Genomic DNA, 16798 nt, shown 5'->3' on the forward strand with positions numbered 1-16798 from the left:
CTGTTGAACTTTACGCAAACCATTTCAAATAAGTTATGGTAAAGTCGATTTAACTACAGACTTACGGTGAATCTGTCAAAGTTGTTATTGTTAAAGTTTAAGTGATTACAAATTGTCTTAAATTGAAAGTTAAATATTTAATTATTCGGCACACATCGTCCGCAGGTCCGCGGGGATAAGCGAAGGTCGCTAGGATATCGTCGCGTTGAGCAATGGCGCTCGCGTCGCGCGGCCGCGCGTGCGCTGACAGACATTTTGCCGCCAAACGCCGCAGTCGTTGTTACGTCCGAAAATATTTTGACATTTAGTTTTTTTTTTATAAATTGCCACTATCTTTTTATTATTAAAAATAGGCAGAAGTAATGGTGCATTTTACCATAACAATTTAAATAAAATTTATTACGTATTTTTCTAAAAAAATACGTAACAAATAATGACGAATTAAATATATTTTGGTGATAAGTTAATGCAGTGCAGTGGTGTTTGCGTGATGTGTTCAGGATGTGGCTGGCTCTCGCTCTGCTGTTGGTCCTGACCGATGCTCTCGCATCTAACTCCAGCATCCCAACATTCGCAGATGTGGTGAGTAAATAAATACAACAGCTTTAAATGGTGTGATTATTTGTTACTTGCATTTGATATAAACTCGGTATTTCCTATGTTTTACTGCCCCAAGTTAATTAGAAATGTCTAGCGTCTATGGCTTGCACGATAATTGTTTATGAAGTCTTAAGTACATTTAAGAAAGGCTCATTTTGCATAATCTGGTAGCCCGTAATTCACAGATTTATTTCAATTTGTCTACGTATCCTGTCACGGTTTTCGAGTACTAAATAAAACTTATATGGTTTAAATACATTATTACTCCGCCAAACTGCATATTACATAAATACGCAATATACCGATGTAATCATTTTAATAAAACTTATTTTAGCACTTAAAGAATACTAATATTAATAACTGTCCACAAGTAATACAATTGCTTATACGTAAATGCTAATTGCTTAAAGTTTGGGTCAGGCGAAGTAAACTTATATAATTCGATGGCCCAATTTGTTTATGCCGTTGTAATGTAACGCCATATTAAATATGCTAAAATAATAGCGTCTAATCGTTATTTTCATTAGCATTTTGTTTTTTATTAATGACGTTAAATAACGTACCGTTACGATATACAGCGCGAATACCGTGATTTACGATTTGCTTTAAAAAGCTTTCAACCCTAGACAGTATTTACGAAATATTTACTATGAATTTTATTCAATTTCATATTATGTAACTAGTAATTAAATAAATTACAAGACAACCTTTGCTTTTTATTTACTAGCAGATTAATGACACAGTAACGCGCTTTATAACCTTCAAACCTCAAATTATAATTATGCATAATAAATACAAGACTTTAATATTGAAAGTTAATAGATTAATTCTGTTCTGATTTTGTATTTATTTATATTATAGGATACAATTATAACTACTTTATAATTCATCAAGGACAAAGAAATGTTTAACGTGCGGTTGCGTTCAGTAAAAGTCGTCGTCCCTGTTACTTGCGAAATATATCACTGAATTTATTGGACTTCCTTATAGCAACTGGATTTCAAAATAAACTTCAAACGCGGCTTAGTAAAGGTTTAACTGTTCTTAGTGGATTATAAAAATATTTGAAAGCGAACGTATCTAAAACAAAACAGTAAATAGTAACAAATATGACTAACTAATACGTATATCAACTAACAGATTGCATTTGTCATTAGCTCAAAAAACGTCTTTTGAGGGGCTCGAAGCTTATCCTAAGAGTTGACTAGGCCATAGTCGCGCTGGAAATAACTACAGTTAAGTTTTGTTGATGGGCTATTTCGTTATGCCAATAACATTATTGTTAGGACCAAAGTACTATTAATAAATCTAGATAATCTCTCTGGGATTCTAAAAAATCTAGAGTTTGTAACGGATATTCATAATATTGGTTCGTTGTATTGATGTAATTTATAATCTATGCTCATTACTCTAGGTCACAAGCGTTTAGTAAAATTAAGACATATTAGTAGTCATTTTATCCACAGATTTTTAACATTGTTGTTATGTTTTATATTCGTTTTTTCAACAATTATGTTTTCTAATGCGTTTTGTAATTCATCACATCTCATAAGTAATAATTGTACGTCGTATATATTTACATTTTTATTGAATAGTTTATTATTTAAGTGTTCTTACATAAACGTACATCGCGTCGTTACGGGCTTGTTATCGAATTATTGCTGGTTATTTATTACCATCTATGTATTTAGTTGTAACGTAACAAATATATGTAAATATCTATGAAGAATTTTTTTATAAAACTGATTAGTTACAGTTATTGAGTAATATTTTATTAGTTGACATACTTTTACTTAAATGTTTAATTTTTTTTGCAATCAACTCGGATCTTAAATCGCGCTCGGAAAGCTTTTTCTTTTATAATAAGATTATTTTAAAATTGGACAAAATCTTCACAATTGTAATTTATCACACGCACAATTACGTAATTTGATTCAATTCTTTTCTCATACCTTATTCTCGAAGATACGTACAAAATGGCTACTAAAGCGAGCAATAATTAACCGGGTTAAATACAAGTGAATATTCAAACATTAATTAATTCAAACTTAAGCAATTTATATTATAACAACGATATACTCATTATGTTAAATAGCACCAAAATAAAATGAATGTAATCTCTCAGCCACGCAGTTACTAAGCTCATATGGAAATGTTTAAAAATTAACCGTAAACTAGATTTTAGTTTTATTTTAAAGAAAACATATTTAGGTAAGTGTTTCCGTCCTGTTTTATCCGCATAATATCATAAGTCATTTTATTCTTTACGTTCCCTAAAACTTTAAGGAAATTTTTAGATTTTCAGTAAAGATGGCAACCTTGTTTCGTTGCTCCTATTGGCTTGTAGTTTTTTTGTTCTTTACACGCACATAATTTTTTTTAAAATCAATTCACCTCTGAGTTAAGACAATTCAAATAGCTATATAGCCTAAAACGTGTAATAAATCAAAGTTTTTTTTAACTTTTATTACATAAAAAATAATACAGATTTATAAAATAAATGTTGTGTTTAAGCACAGCTGCGTAATCACACGTGTTTGTTGTCGAAATGTTGTCGCAATGCGCCACACTGGAAAGTTTTAAAATAAGATCACAGGTGAATCATTTGTTAAAATATCGTCAGAAAGAAGAAATTCCATCATCAGCTCACTATACGTCACCTCAGAGAGGTTTGGAGAGGTTAGGCATCCGTCCTGAGTAATGATGACTGAAGGAAATGTCAAAGATATTGGCCCACTGCGGATTGACTTAAAGAAATTGCATATAGTTATAAGGGATAATAAACACGCTGCTTGCAGCCGAGGTCAATGAATAAGTTAAGGATCTTGTAACGTATGTCTTGTTTGTATTGTTAGGTCTTAGTAATTGTATAACCGTTTCACACGATCGGCCTAATCGAAACGTCTCTAAATCTGTCACAATACTTCTAAATAGCAAACATTATGCATCATTGAATTGCAACACCCGGCTTAAAACTGCGTTTTGCATATTGATGTATGCCAAGTTTATTTTAGATTGAAAAATCAAACCTTTGTTGTTGCTTATTACAGAACCAGCTGTTCCCGTACGGCTTCACTCGTATGAAATTATAAAAACTTTATTTTATTGTTTACATTTACCAAATTCTCAATTGCAAATGGCATTCTATGGCAATCTTGCTTCCTTGATGTTGGCAGCAGCATATTGTCTCTTTCCCCTATTGTGTTTTTTATCCAATTTATTTAACCCCTAAGTGTAATATCTTGAAAATATATAGCCTAAAGCGTGACGTAAGTGTAGGGCTTTTTATTAAAAAGAGAATTTTTCAAAAATTAGCTGTAATTGCTGACATCTTAAGCCACAAAGAAGTATGTATTTACGCTTTATTATATTAGTATAGAAGTATAGATAGATAACTTAAAGTTATTGTTATATTTTCAAATATAACCATAGAACTTATATTTTATCACATAGTTTGGGTAAAGTAAAATAATCTTTTCGGATGTATAAATACAAAAATTCTATCGAAATTCAAAGATTGTTTTTTGGATTACCTACATTTTGTAGTTTCAGAAATTAATTAGCAATGGAAAGTTTTGGCTACTAATCGTTTTGCGTTATAAGGTTTTGTAACTGTATAAAGTGGGCAGGAGCCTTGACTTTATTAGATGGATTATAATTCATTTTGATGCAATTCGCATCTCGGCTTTCTGCTCTTGTGTACGTATGGTTATAGTTCGGTTGGTATTACAACTTATTTGGAAATTAAAGATTTAAAAGCCTGTAATAATTACTTAAACGTCTTTCATAATTCTTTAATAGTTTCTTAACCGAGTAAAATAATGAGAAGGATCTCAATTCGTCTGTATTTTTTATATTAAGCGCACTTACAATGTTCACTTTCAACTGACTTTATGATGTCATTTAGAATCATCCTTACCAATAATTAATTTTATAATTAACTAGCTGTTCCCGAGTGATTTAATCCGCATGAAAATGTAAAAACTTTATTTTATTGTTTACATTTGTCAAATAATTAATTGCAAATGTCAAAATGAGATGACATGATGACAACATTGCTTTCTTGATGTTGGCAGCAACTTATGGTCTCTTTCCCACATTAGGGTTTTTATCTAAAATATTATAAAATATATAGACTGCTGACTGCTGCTGACATTTTAGGCAATAAATAAGAGTGTGTTTACGCTTTATTATAATAGTATAGATTGAAAAACTAACCGGACTTGTAGTGACAACCCTATGAGACTTAAGGACTCTGAATCTGAAATTTAATTAAAAAACATACTATTGTTTAAAACCATCCTGAATCAGTCGCATAAAGACGACTAACAGTGGTAGTGCCCGCTTTAACATGTTAGCACTGCAGGGCACGCCCGGTGTAATACTACGACCACACAGAAGACAGGCGTGAAATGGAACCAATTCCGTGTTTCGTCTGATGAGTGTGGTGCCGGAGGCCTAGTTTAAGTCCCTTTCTTTTTGTCACCCTTTTTTTAAAGGAGAGGATGGCAACGAGAAGTAGATTTGACGGTGGAGGAGATGCATACGAAGGGGGCATATCCTTTTTATGTGAGTCTCCTCCGTTGAATAAGGGCAGGCAACGCATCTGCAATTGCAGATTTTTATGGGCAGCGGTCGCTTCGCCATTTTGGTGGATTCAGGTGGCCGCTTGCTCGTTTCCCACCTTATGTTAAAAAAAAACTAAAACTTGTAATATGCTTTACAGTTATGCAACTATCGCACGTACACGCCCTTATCAGATTTATGCAAATGTGCTTATTTGTGTCGGCCCTAAGTTAATAGTATGGAAACATTTTTGAAGATAAGCGGAATGTTTTCAACATTTAAATGTGATTTGCATTTTTAGTACTGATATGTGTAACCTAGTACCTTCTACGAAACAGTGTGGGAAGATTCAAATATGAAAACTTTGTTTTTTATATATTTTTATCGTATTTGATCTACGATTACCAAAAACAATTACATTTTCTTAAAGGATTTAATTAATAAATTATTTTTACTTGTATATATTTAAAATAAGCTCGCTATTTAATAAATAAACCTAATGTAAACTATCACTTTACGGGCCTGTCCCACCACTGGCTGATAGAGGCTTAGATAGCTTAAAACTGTCACTGTCAGGTAAGGAAACAAAATACGATATTTCTATCACTTATTTTATTATTTTACATGTTCGATTGTTATCAGACAATTTAGAATTTGGTGGGACAGGCCCTTTACCTTTTAAATAATTAAAAGTGACATAGAAATTTAAGCACACGATTAATTATAATTTATTTCCGTAAAAAGAGACCTTCACTTAACTACAGTGTTGCGATATAAACTACTTTTTATAAAGTAAAGAAATACTATTATGGTATCTTTATTGCGACCAGATGGTCCAATAAACTGCCTCATCGATAGTTTATACGATTTATGGTTATTTGTACATAATTACTTTGACATAGAATAAAATGACCAAGTGTGAGTTTTAGCTGGTTGTTAAAATTCATAACATTTCACTTTTATTTATCTATTTTCGTAAATATTAAATTTATTAACTATTCAATAGTATATTATATTTTATAAAATAATATCTCACAGAACCAATTAGATTTGCGAGTTATGACATTAATTTAATTACTTAAAAATCAGTTCGTTTATTGAAAAAATCTGTTATAATTATAGTACATTGTCTTTTCCTAAAATAATCCAAAAATACAACAATTTAAAGTGTGTTCACGCATTCACGGCTTATTAAACATTTAACAACCAAAAGGTGATACGGATCTCTAAATAAGTCAGTAATTTTAAAACATAATTATTATCCATAGCTTTATTTATAGCCTTGCGCGTAATTTCACTATAGGCCTAATTTTTTTTAATATCACGCCTACGTTTACGCCTAGTTTGAATATTTTATTACGAGATATTTTGTTTGTAAGCCGAAACAAGATTTGTTTAAGTATATGTGACAAGATAATATGTTTTTTTCTATTTTTTCCATTTAAAGTAATGAGTGTTTCAAAATAACAACCTATATGTAGAAATTTCTTACGTACGGCTTTTAATTTAGGAACTATTTTGCTCGCGACTTCGCACGCGTTTTATTTAAAAAACATTAAAAAATATATTATTGCCTATGTTAAGTATGTATGTATGATAACGTATCTTTTTGATGGTGAAAGAATTTTTGATATCAGCCCAGTAGTTTTTGAGTTATTTCAATATACACGAAAAAAAAATCTTTCCTCTCTATTAATTGGTATACCTAGATGTGTTTTTTTGAAGTTTCACTTTTAAAAAGTTTATTTACAAAGTACATCATTTTATTTACGCATGGTATTACTTAATAAATGAAAAAAACGGTATCAATTAAAGAATGACATAATTGCAGGACAACCTGATCAGAGCATACTGGCCGCTTTTAAAACCTTTTATGCAATTGTTTTTACACAAGTGAGTTCATTGCCCTTATAATTGGAGTACTTGAGTACTTATTGAAGTCTTAAAATATGTTTCAGTTTGTCTTGCGACATATATATTTTGGATCCAACTGTGGGAACGATTTTGTACATAATAAAATGCAAAAGTTTAGATGGATCGATGTTTGTTAGAGTTTGTAGCCTAAACGGATTTGTATAAAATTTGGCACAGACATAGAAGATAGTCTAAAAGAACACATAGACTACTCGTTTGTTTTTTTTTAATTCCACGAGCTGTAGTCGCGGATGAAAGCTAGTTAACTATAAATATTACGCGTTTCAATATAGTCTTGTAACAACTAATGAGATTTATTTTTTTTAATTTTTGACGATGATAGAAGATGCTATTGGGCTATTGTGTTTTCACTTATTCTGTGTCAGATAAGATTGTTGGACTGTCGGATTGTTTACTGTGTGTACAGGAAGGCGCATTTCCCCTAACGTACTCGTGGCTGTGGACAGCATTTTTTCGCCGGCCCAATGAACTGACACAACCTGACGTTTGCGCAACATCGTATCTCTTTCTCACGGAATACATGGATTTCGTAATTATTAACGACGTCTAAACTGTATCTATTTGATGGTTACGCCTATGTATTTGTAGTTTTAAAAAAAAACTTGGATCCGGTTCAACCGGATTATATGTTCGGACATATCAGTTGACCTATTTGATTAACTATTTTAGTTTTAATTATATAAAATCTATACTATTATAATAAAGCGTAAACACACACTTCTTTGTTGCCTAAGATGTCATCAATCACAGCATATTTTCGAATAACTCTTTTTTTTTATAAAAAGTCATACACCTTCGTCACACTTTAGGCTAAATTTTAGGCAGGCCGTTAAACATAGGGGTAAATATTTTGGATAAAAACCCTAATGCGGGAAAGAGATCATAAGTTGTTGCCAACATCAAGGAAGCAAGGTTGCCATGGTTTGACATCATGTCATGTCATTTTGACATTTACAATTAATATTTTGACAAATGTGAACAAGAAAATGAAATTTTTATAATTATATGCGGATGAAGTCGCATGGGAACAGCTAGTGTATACATATTACTCTTAAAGTATACGTAGCAATGACATCACAAACTCGTGTAAAATAGAATAATAAAGAAATGAGTTTTATTTTCTACTTCTAATTTTCTTCTAATAAGTTGTTTTATAATCTGCCTTTTAATGCTTCATCTCTATGTTACATATTTTTCTCGTGTGTGTTTACATATAGGTGGTAACGCAATTTGTTGCATACTGAACTCTTTGTCGGTTTGACCTTTCTCCACTAAAATAAAACAACACGCTAAATAGTATTTATTTCATTGCGATATTAGAATGTGTGAGTCCATCAGATTATTGTCTCAATCCCCACAAAGGTCAACAGATCACAAGTTACGTGTGTTAAATGCGTTTATATTTCATTATTCACCATAACTTTATTTTGCGACACTAAATGCCGAAATGTGTTGCGACTTATTAACTTAAGTTATTCAACATTTCAGTATTACCCCACTAGTCAGATAGACATAAAATCTCTCAATCTGTCCCAATCTCTTAAAATGATATTTAAAAATTGGATGAGGAAAATAAAACAAATCAATTTATGCGTTATGTCTAATTTGTTTCTACAATGTACAATCAGCTTCAAAAATCTCTATGCATGGTTCTTCCAATAATATGAATTCGTAGTTGAAAGCACACGGACGGATTTTTAAATTCATATTTTTGAAACCGTATGCGTGTAAAAGTTTCTGAAGGTTTTTAAATGTATATATTTGTGTAGCTGACTGTACAAAAAATATACGCAAATACAAGAATGAACTGACACATTGACCGCGTTCTTCATAAAGGGGGAGTAGAAACGTACGATTTTATTAAGAATTTTAGACGGTACAACTTCATGATTTAGACATCTTGAGGTTAGATTACACAACTAGGCTGTTTTAATTATACATTTTAATAGTAAATTATTCTTTATTTAAACTCTAAAAATGACATAATCAACTAGTATACCATATGTTAGCTCTAAATCAGTGAACTAAAAATTATTTTAATGATAATTATTCACCGTTTTAAATTTAAAATAATACGTTATCCAACATTCGTGTCGAAAAGATTTTCGCGTAAAAATCTTACGGAACGGATTTTAAATTAGTATAAATCGTTGAAAGGTTATCGACTTCTGTAAATACCAGTTATATAAAAGTTTAATTGAAACACGTCACTACATGTTTTAAAAAACTTACTGTGATCTATTACTTAGAAGTCAATGAACTCTATGCTTACGAAATTTTACTGTTTTTAATACTGGTTAATAATTGAGATTAGTTTGGATACCAACTAGAAACACTAGATGGCGTTAGTAGTACTTAATTCTGTGTACCGAACTAGTCTGGAAGATGACTTTTTAAAAAAAGAATTTCTGTAATTTTAAACCATGATCACCGCTCATTAACATCGACTTTATATGCACTAGGAAAGTAGCGTCTAGACAATATTAATCGGCTATGAATACTCGATAGTAAACGGTAGTTTTTGAGTATAAATCGCATAAATATAGAATTTATGATCAATTTATGTTTAAAATTTAATTAGAAAGCTTCAGTTTATGATTATGTAAAAAACTATTAATCTACTGACATTTATTTGTAGTAACAACAGAATAAAATTGGACGTGTGCAAATAGAATTTTTTTCATAACAATCTATTTGTGAGGTTATTTTTTGTCATTAACAAAAGTGACAGCCTTATTTGATCAATGATTCGATGACAGCCTGTTGATGACCGGAAACCTGTCTCAGGCTGATTGATATGGTTACTGGCAAAGACAACGACTACGTGACGTATCGTGGCGTTAATGGAGACGGATGCGTTTTAATTTTTGATACCGGATTTCAATAATGTAATGGTTGTTAGTTATATTTTTAATTAAAAACATAGCTTCTACGAAAAACAACATAAGTAATTTCCCATTGGATTAACAAACTCTATCAACGAACAAAGAGTAATTCCCGCGAAATTTTCTCGATGGAGCTATTATTGTTCAAATTCAATCGTTCATTGTCTTTAAATTGGCTATTCATTTACTCACTGTCTCGTTTATTTCATAACCAATAATCTTTACAACCTTTCGAACCTTATAGTTCTTTTATTCATATCTTTCCGTCAGCAAATAACCCCATTATCTTATTCTTACTGTAAGATACCATGAAAAAACAAATTACATTATACATTGCTACTTAACACAAATTATATATATTTACATTTCATGTATGCAGCAATGTATCAGCAATTAAGCTTTCTCATCACCAATTTAAGACGCGATGAATTGACGTAACATGCGTGACAATGGGCTCCTTACATTGCAGAGGGCGCTGGAGTGCTTTCGTGATAGAATTACAAAGTACACTCAACGTCCTTTTTATGTATGCTGATGACATTGGGTAATATTCTTTGAGTAATTAGGTAATACAGATGTGTATAGAATTAACGATTAGGTTTATTTTGATCTTTTCCTTTTATTACGGTAATAAAAAACAGATTATCAACCTAAACACAAAAGACATTTCTTACCTATTTGTACTTCTGTAGATGAGGAAAAAAGCTATGTTTCTTAGTTCCAGTTATGTTATTGTTATTAAATGTTAAATGTAGAACTATTTATTTACAGTAAAAAGTTTGCAATATGCACTGTTACCTAGAAGTCAATAAAAAAATTAGTTTTCCACGATTTATTGAACCCAACTAGCGTGTGTACTTGTCACGTTTAGTTGCGTGTCAAGTGTACAAAGCAGCCAAAAATATCGACAAGGTCTAGTTGGCCGTTAGTGTACTTCAGTCGGTCGTGTGCCATTTTCATTGCTCTAAGTGTACGCAGCTCGCGTTTGTAGCGCGATGTCCTAGATGGAGTTGCTAGTCTGAATTTTAATACGTTATGTAATGTTAACAAACATTTATGTTTATACATCGTTAATTTTTAATCGTTTAAAATATAATTTGTTTTTATTGCCCGTATAATTACGTTTTACATCTTTTTTGATGACAAATGACAGACACATTCTTATCTTTTGAAATAACGAATTTAATGACGTGAATAAAGTAAAACATTCAGGCAATGATTTTCGTCCAAATATATGAAAGTGGGTTGATACAACAACAATTGTTCTGAACTTTGATCATAATCGTACTATATTGGTACGTAAAAGCTTTTATTAGTTGCTTTACAGCGTCGTAAACAAACAAGGAACGAGCCATTGTGTTCACGCCCTTACATAATATCGAACATTGTGTAGACGTGCGTTACAATGGTCGTAGTAAGTGTTTGAGGTAATAGTCTGTACAAATGCGTTTTGTGTCACACTGTACGCGTGAGTCGAAGCATAATGTGATAGTACAGAACACCTTATACGGTAAACTTACCAAGTACTAACTGTATTTTGGCGCGAAGTATACTTAAGTATCCTTTGAAATAAAATACACTTATACTTGTTGAATGTAGGTTATGTGTATTTAAGACTTTAAAATATAACTTTATTGTTAAATCAGTGGCAGTCAATCCAGTACTTGCCGCGCAAGTCGAACGTGCGTCGTCAGCGGGCCATCCCCGCGAGCACGCCGTTCCCGTGTGCTGACTCGCTGGCGTGGGGCCGCAGTCGCCAGCGGCCGCGCTCCGTGCACCGCCTGCGCCCCGGGGACATCGACGTCGTCGCCGCCATCGGGGACTCCCTCGTCGCGGGCAGCGGAGCCCTAGAGGAGTTCGCACTCGGTGCTATCGTTGAGTACAGGGGCGTATCCTGGTGTGCAGGTATTTATTAATTATATTATTTATATTTATTACTCATTATTTGTTTCATCACATGGCGATCATTATGTATTAGTCACTAGCTTTCGCCCGGGACTCCGTCCGCGTGTTTTTTTTTTAAAAACAAAGTGAGTAGCCTATGGGTTCTTCCACACTATTCTCTACGTCTATAATAAATTTCATCGAAATCCGTTCAGCCGTTTAGGCTACAAACATCCATCCATCTATTTATCTAAACTTTCGCATTTATAATATTAGTATGATTTCTATTAATATACAAAACTCCATCATACGTATTGCAACATTCCAGGGGGCGACAGCACTTGGCGGGAGTTCCTTACGCTGCCTAACATTTTGAAGGAGTACAACCCTGGTCTGCGCGGCTACGCGACCGGCACGGGCGAGTGGCTGGCCCGCAACGCACGCCTCAACGTCGCCTTCCCTGTCGCCTCCGACGAGGATGCCTATAAGCAAGCTAAAGTAAGGCAATTTAATATGACAATGTCAATTATTAAGTAGAGAAAACAAATAGAGTAGAAGATTAATAGAGACAAGGTTTAAGGTCTTGAGTTTAAGCTCTAAAAATGTAGGAAAAATATGTCTAAAAACTGTACTGTTTTAATGCAGTAGACAAATTGTGTAATTCTATAATTGGCCAGTTTATTAGTAATATTAGTAACAGGATGGTTTCACTCGCTGTAAATGTCGACCATTTAATACTGATATGTTGTAAAATTAACTAACTTACATCCTTCAGACGAACCGAATAAAAACTACAATGTGTATATCCTGTTGTCGAAATGCGTTTACATAGTGCGTTGATGTCTATTTAAAAATGTATGGATTTGATAATTATTTTGCCTAGCATTGTTACAAAGACCGATCCTCTGTCAAAAAATGAACCTTTTATGTTTCGCATAGTTATAAAATAACTAGTTTAGCAAAGTATATGACTTTATTTAAAAACAGAACCTAAGTAAATCAAAATATTTGGTAATTTCGTGACGCAATAAATATTTTGAAAGTGACAGAATCTACAAGTCTGTCCGGGAGTGCGGCCCCAAAGTTGTTTACTGCGGCCCTGCCGTGACGTCATATCCTTCACGCGGCTTTCTCTTGCGGTCCATAAACTAAACTAGTTAGTTTAAAATCACCGCGTGTAAGATAAATACTTAACAATAATCACTCACGTCGCTATGGCAACAGGAGCACTTTATCCGAGTGCCTTAAATTAAGATCTTTTTACGATGTTTCGGTGAACGACAACTGAAACGCCAGTACAGCTTATTGACCTCCTTTCGTCCTCCTTTAAACGAAAGAGACAGCATACATAGGTAAGGGGTTAAAGTGACGCGAAGTATTTCGTCTTTCCTCACCATAACTATAGGTTTCTTTCCACTAGAATAGACAGTAAGATGTAATTTTCTCAACTTAGCCGTATTAAACTTGTAAGTGGGTAATTGCACGTATCATATAATGTCTTATTAAATCTGACCTCACGCCTAATTTTTGAAGCGTGAATAAAATTTTCCACGCGCAGTTTTACGTGGCGCAAGTAACGTCGTCCATTGCACAGTTGCCAAAACAAGAAGATTTGTTAACTATTTTAATATATTATTGTCGTATTGCTTCTAACGTCTGTAAATTCAAAAAAATGTGAACAGTTTTGAGTTCGTTGCAATTCGTAGCTTCAACATTTTAATATTCGGCCAAAGTCATATAAATAACTTCTCTACCACAGCGAAATTTACAGTCTATCTGCCGTTTTAATTGTTAATTGGCCAGCAAGTTTATTTCTTAGTTGAATTGCTCATACTAAATCTTTACTAAGAGAAACCACTTATTAAGCCGTAGAAACATTATCAAAGTTCCTTACTTTCATGTACCAATTTGCAGATATTGGTGGCGCGCATGCGTGCGTCGCCCGACATCAACATGGAGCAGGACTGGAAGATGGTGACAGTGTTCATAGGCGCCAACGACCTGTGCTCGGCCTCTTGCCTCTCGCCCGTGGCCTGGTCGCCCGCCGCGCACGCGCGCAAGCTCGCACGAGCACTCGACTACTTCTACGACCACATGCCCAGGACTATTGTCAATCTTATACCAGTACTAGGTGAATATACACTTTTTTATATCATAGTGTAGGAAACTAGCTAGCAACCACTTGAATTCACCTAAAAGGCTAAGCGACCGCTACTTAAAGACATCTGCAATAGCGGATGCGTTGCCTACCCTTAATTGACGGGGGAAGAGACGAATCGTGGAATTGCTCCCACTTTACTCCTGTCTTCTGTGTGGCTGTTGTTTTGCGTGGAGCAAGCCGGCCCATTCATGCGATTATGTTAAGGCGGGCTCTTTCACTGTCAAAGATTTTAACATATAGAGTATTTTGAGGACTATCAATATCATAAAATAATTTGTAACAGAAATAAGGGCAATAGATACTTTTTGTTAAGAGAAATCTTAAAGGCTTTAGTGAATTGCCCGTAATGTTGGAAACAACATTTTAGTCCGGTTGTGACTTCATTTCCTGGTGTAATGCGACGTGATTGTCCCCGGAGCAGACGTGTCGGTGTCGGTGCGCGTGGTGCGGCCGCTGATGTGCCGGCTGATGCACTCGCTGTTCTGCACCTGCTTCCACCGCGGCGGCGGCGAGCTGGCCGACCTCGTGCACATGGCCAGGCTCTACCAGAAGGCTGAAGTCGCACTGGTCAGTAAACATATTTAAACTAGGGTTGTAACGGCCATTGTAACGAAAGCGGAGGGGGAAGTATATAAGATATTAATTGTGATTGGTTAAAGATATAACTTTAGTTCCTTTTCCTACCCACCCTTTTCCTTATAAGACAAGGATGGGAAGGGAACGTGAATTTGACGGTGGAGGAGACGCATAGGAAAGGGAAACACCATTTTATGTGCGTCTCCTCTTTCGTCACTTAAGGGTAGGCAACGCATTCGCTATTGCGAATGTCTATGGGCAGCGGTCGCTTCGTCAGTTTTACGGATTCTGGTGGCCGCTTGCTCCTTTAGCCACCTTATGATATAAAAAAAAATAAAACTACGTGTATTCAAAATACAGATTGTTATAAAGACCAAAAAAGTGACTAGATCAGATCAATTCATGTTAGGTTCATTGAGTATACTGGAGCTTAGAATAAGCGCCACTGCATATAGAACTGTATGGCACAGTGTTACGGTCGGTATTCAGGTGGAGAGCGGGCGCTACGACGGGCGCGAGGACTTCACAGTGGTGGTGCAGCCCTTCATGCGGCTGTTCAACGCGCCGGCCGCGCTGACCGCGCCGCGCGCCCCGCTGCCGCTCGTCATACACCGCTCCTACATCACGCACGACTGCTTCCACTTCTCGCAGAAGGGACACGCGCTCGGTAACTCCTCGCGATAACAACTCTGTCTGATATATTAAGACCAACATTGTTTAAAACTACCAAAGTCACACAGGATAGCAATTATGACAAAACTCATTTACTCACAAAAACCATGATTATGGCTGTACTCTCTTTAGTGAGGGATTCTTTTGACAACGCATCCAAAATTTGTTGCAATCCGCAGGGCGCTTTGCTATAACAACAAATACATACATGCGGCCTCGTAGTCCTTTGCCACTGTAGATGTTTTTTAATTTACTAATATTTTTCTTAAAATTCCAATATTCTAGGCTTGTGTTGTGTTTTACGACAATAGTCGAATGGCAGGATTCGAACCCTCGACCAAACCTCTACCTCTAGCCTAGGCTGTTGTCGCTTATCTATCGCAATATAGTTGAGCTCACCAATATTTTCAGCTGCGAACTTGCTGTGGAACAACCTGCTGGAGCCGGTGGGCAACAAGTCGGACAACGTGCCGCCCGTGCTGCTGAAGTCGTTCCGCTGCCCCTCGCCGCGCGCGCCCTTCCTCTTCACCGCCAACAACTCGCGCGCCTTCCTGCGCTCCGGCCGCCAGGACGGCGCTGACCTCTTATGACGGAACCATATTTTAGAACACAAAATGCATAAACGCCATCTAGTTTAAATTATTGTGAACTACAAATTAATTTACTACTTTAGTATGATGGATGTTTCCTGTTGGACCGATCAATACGAATGATGAGGTTTTTTCCCGTTGGACCGATTAATTGTATGAATTCGATCGGCACAGTAGGAAATACCTGACAGTCAAAAAATTGACAGTCAAAGAATTATACATAGAAGTGATTCAAGGAAACAACTGCTATTAGATTTCAATTTCTTGTTTTGTTGTTATTGATAAATGTTTAAAAATTTAATTATGTTAATATCAAAATTAACGCTCGTATTATGAATTGTAAGGTAATTAAATTAAGATGTTATTGATAATATTTACTAATATATAAATTCTAGTGTAATTATAAAAATAGTATTTAAAATTTACCAAATACTGAATATAGTTTAGTTACAATTTCAAGAAATCAAAATTACTTGAATTACTGTTAAAGATAAAAATTATACAAATTTGCTCAATTTACTAGTCCTAATTTGGATGTTTCCCATTGCACCGATCAGTCTATACAATCGTCCCAATAGGAAAACAATCCCAATATGACGATCGGTCCAACGGGAAACATCCTATAATTCTAATATAGAAAAATATCCTCCTGTATCTATCGCTATTGCCGAACAATTCACAAAAAAAATAATAGAAAAAAGAGTTTATCTCGTAAAGTGGAATGATCAAGTAAAACCATATTGTTGTGATTGTAGTTAGTAACAGGGAAATACCTCATTATTATTAAGGTTTTCAAACAATAAAACACAATTTAACAAAGTATTTTTGTACTCAATTGCGTTATTCTTTTTGTCCATAAATAATAAAAATGTTATTTTTAAACATTTCTGTATTTTTTTTATAAAACCATTTGTGTTGATAAAATGTAA

The 16798-nt window shown here is 34.4% G+C and overlaps 1 protein-coding gene across 1 annotated transcript; it reads left to right on the forward strand.

Moving 5' to 3' along the window:
• Positions 1 to 376: 376 nt before the first annotated feature.
• On the forward strand, positions 377 to 16139 carry LOC106103538 (phospholipase B1, membrane-associated-like). Its single transcript, XM_013283318.1, has 7 exons — positions 377 to 582; positions 11633 to 11891; positions 12199 to 12368; positions 13785 to 14001; positions 14453 to 14598; positions 15097 to 15274; positions 15691 to 16139. The coding sequence occupies exons 1-7, from the start codon at positions 502 to 504 to the stop codon at positions 15867 to 15869; spliced, it is 1230 nt and encodes a 409-aa protein (XP_013138772.1). The 5' UTR covers positions 377 to 501; the 3' UTR covers positions 15870 to 16139.
• The last annotated feature ends 659 nt before the right edge of the window (positions 16140 to 16798 follow it).

This window comes from Papilio polytes, unplaced genomic scaffold (genome assembly GCF_000836215.1).
Source record: "Papilio polytes unplaced genomic scaffold, Ppol_1.0 DF823731.1, whole genome shotgun sequence".
NCBI lineage: Eukaryota > Metazoa > Arthropoda > Insecta > Lepidoptera > Papilionidae > Papilio > Papilio polytes.

Excerpts from the sequence above, each read along its gene's own strand:
- LOC106103538 (XM_013283318.1), top strand. The coding sequence starts at position 502 with ATGTGGCTGGCTCTCGCTCTGCTGTTGGTCCTGACCGATGCTCTCGCA. Across the intron at positions 12,369-13,784 it reads ATGCCTATAAGCAAGCTAAA|ATATTGGTGGCGCGCATGCG; the intron begins GTAAGGCAATTT and ends ACCAATTTGCAG. Across the intron at positions 14,002-14,452 it reads CAATCTTATACCAGTACTAG|ACGTGTCGGTGTCGGTGCGC; the intron begins GTGAATATACAC and ends TCCCCGGAGCAG.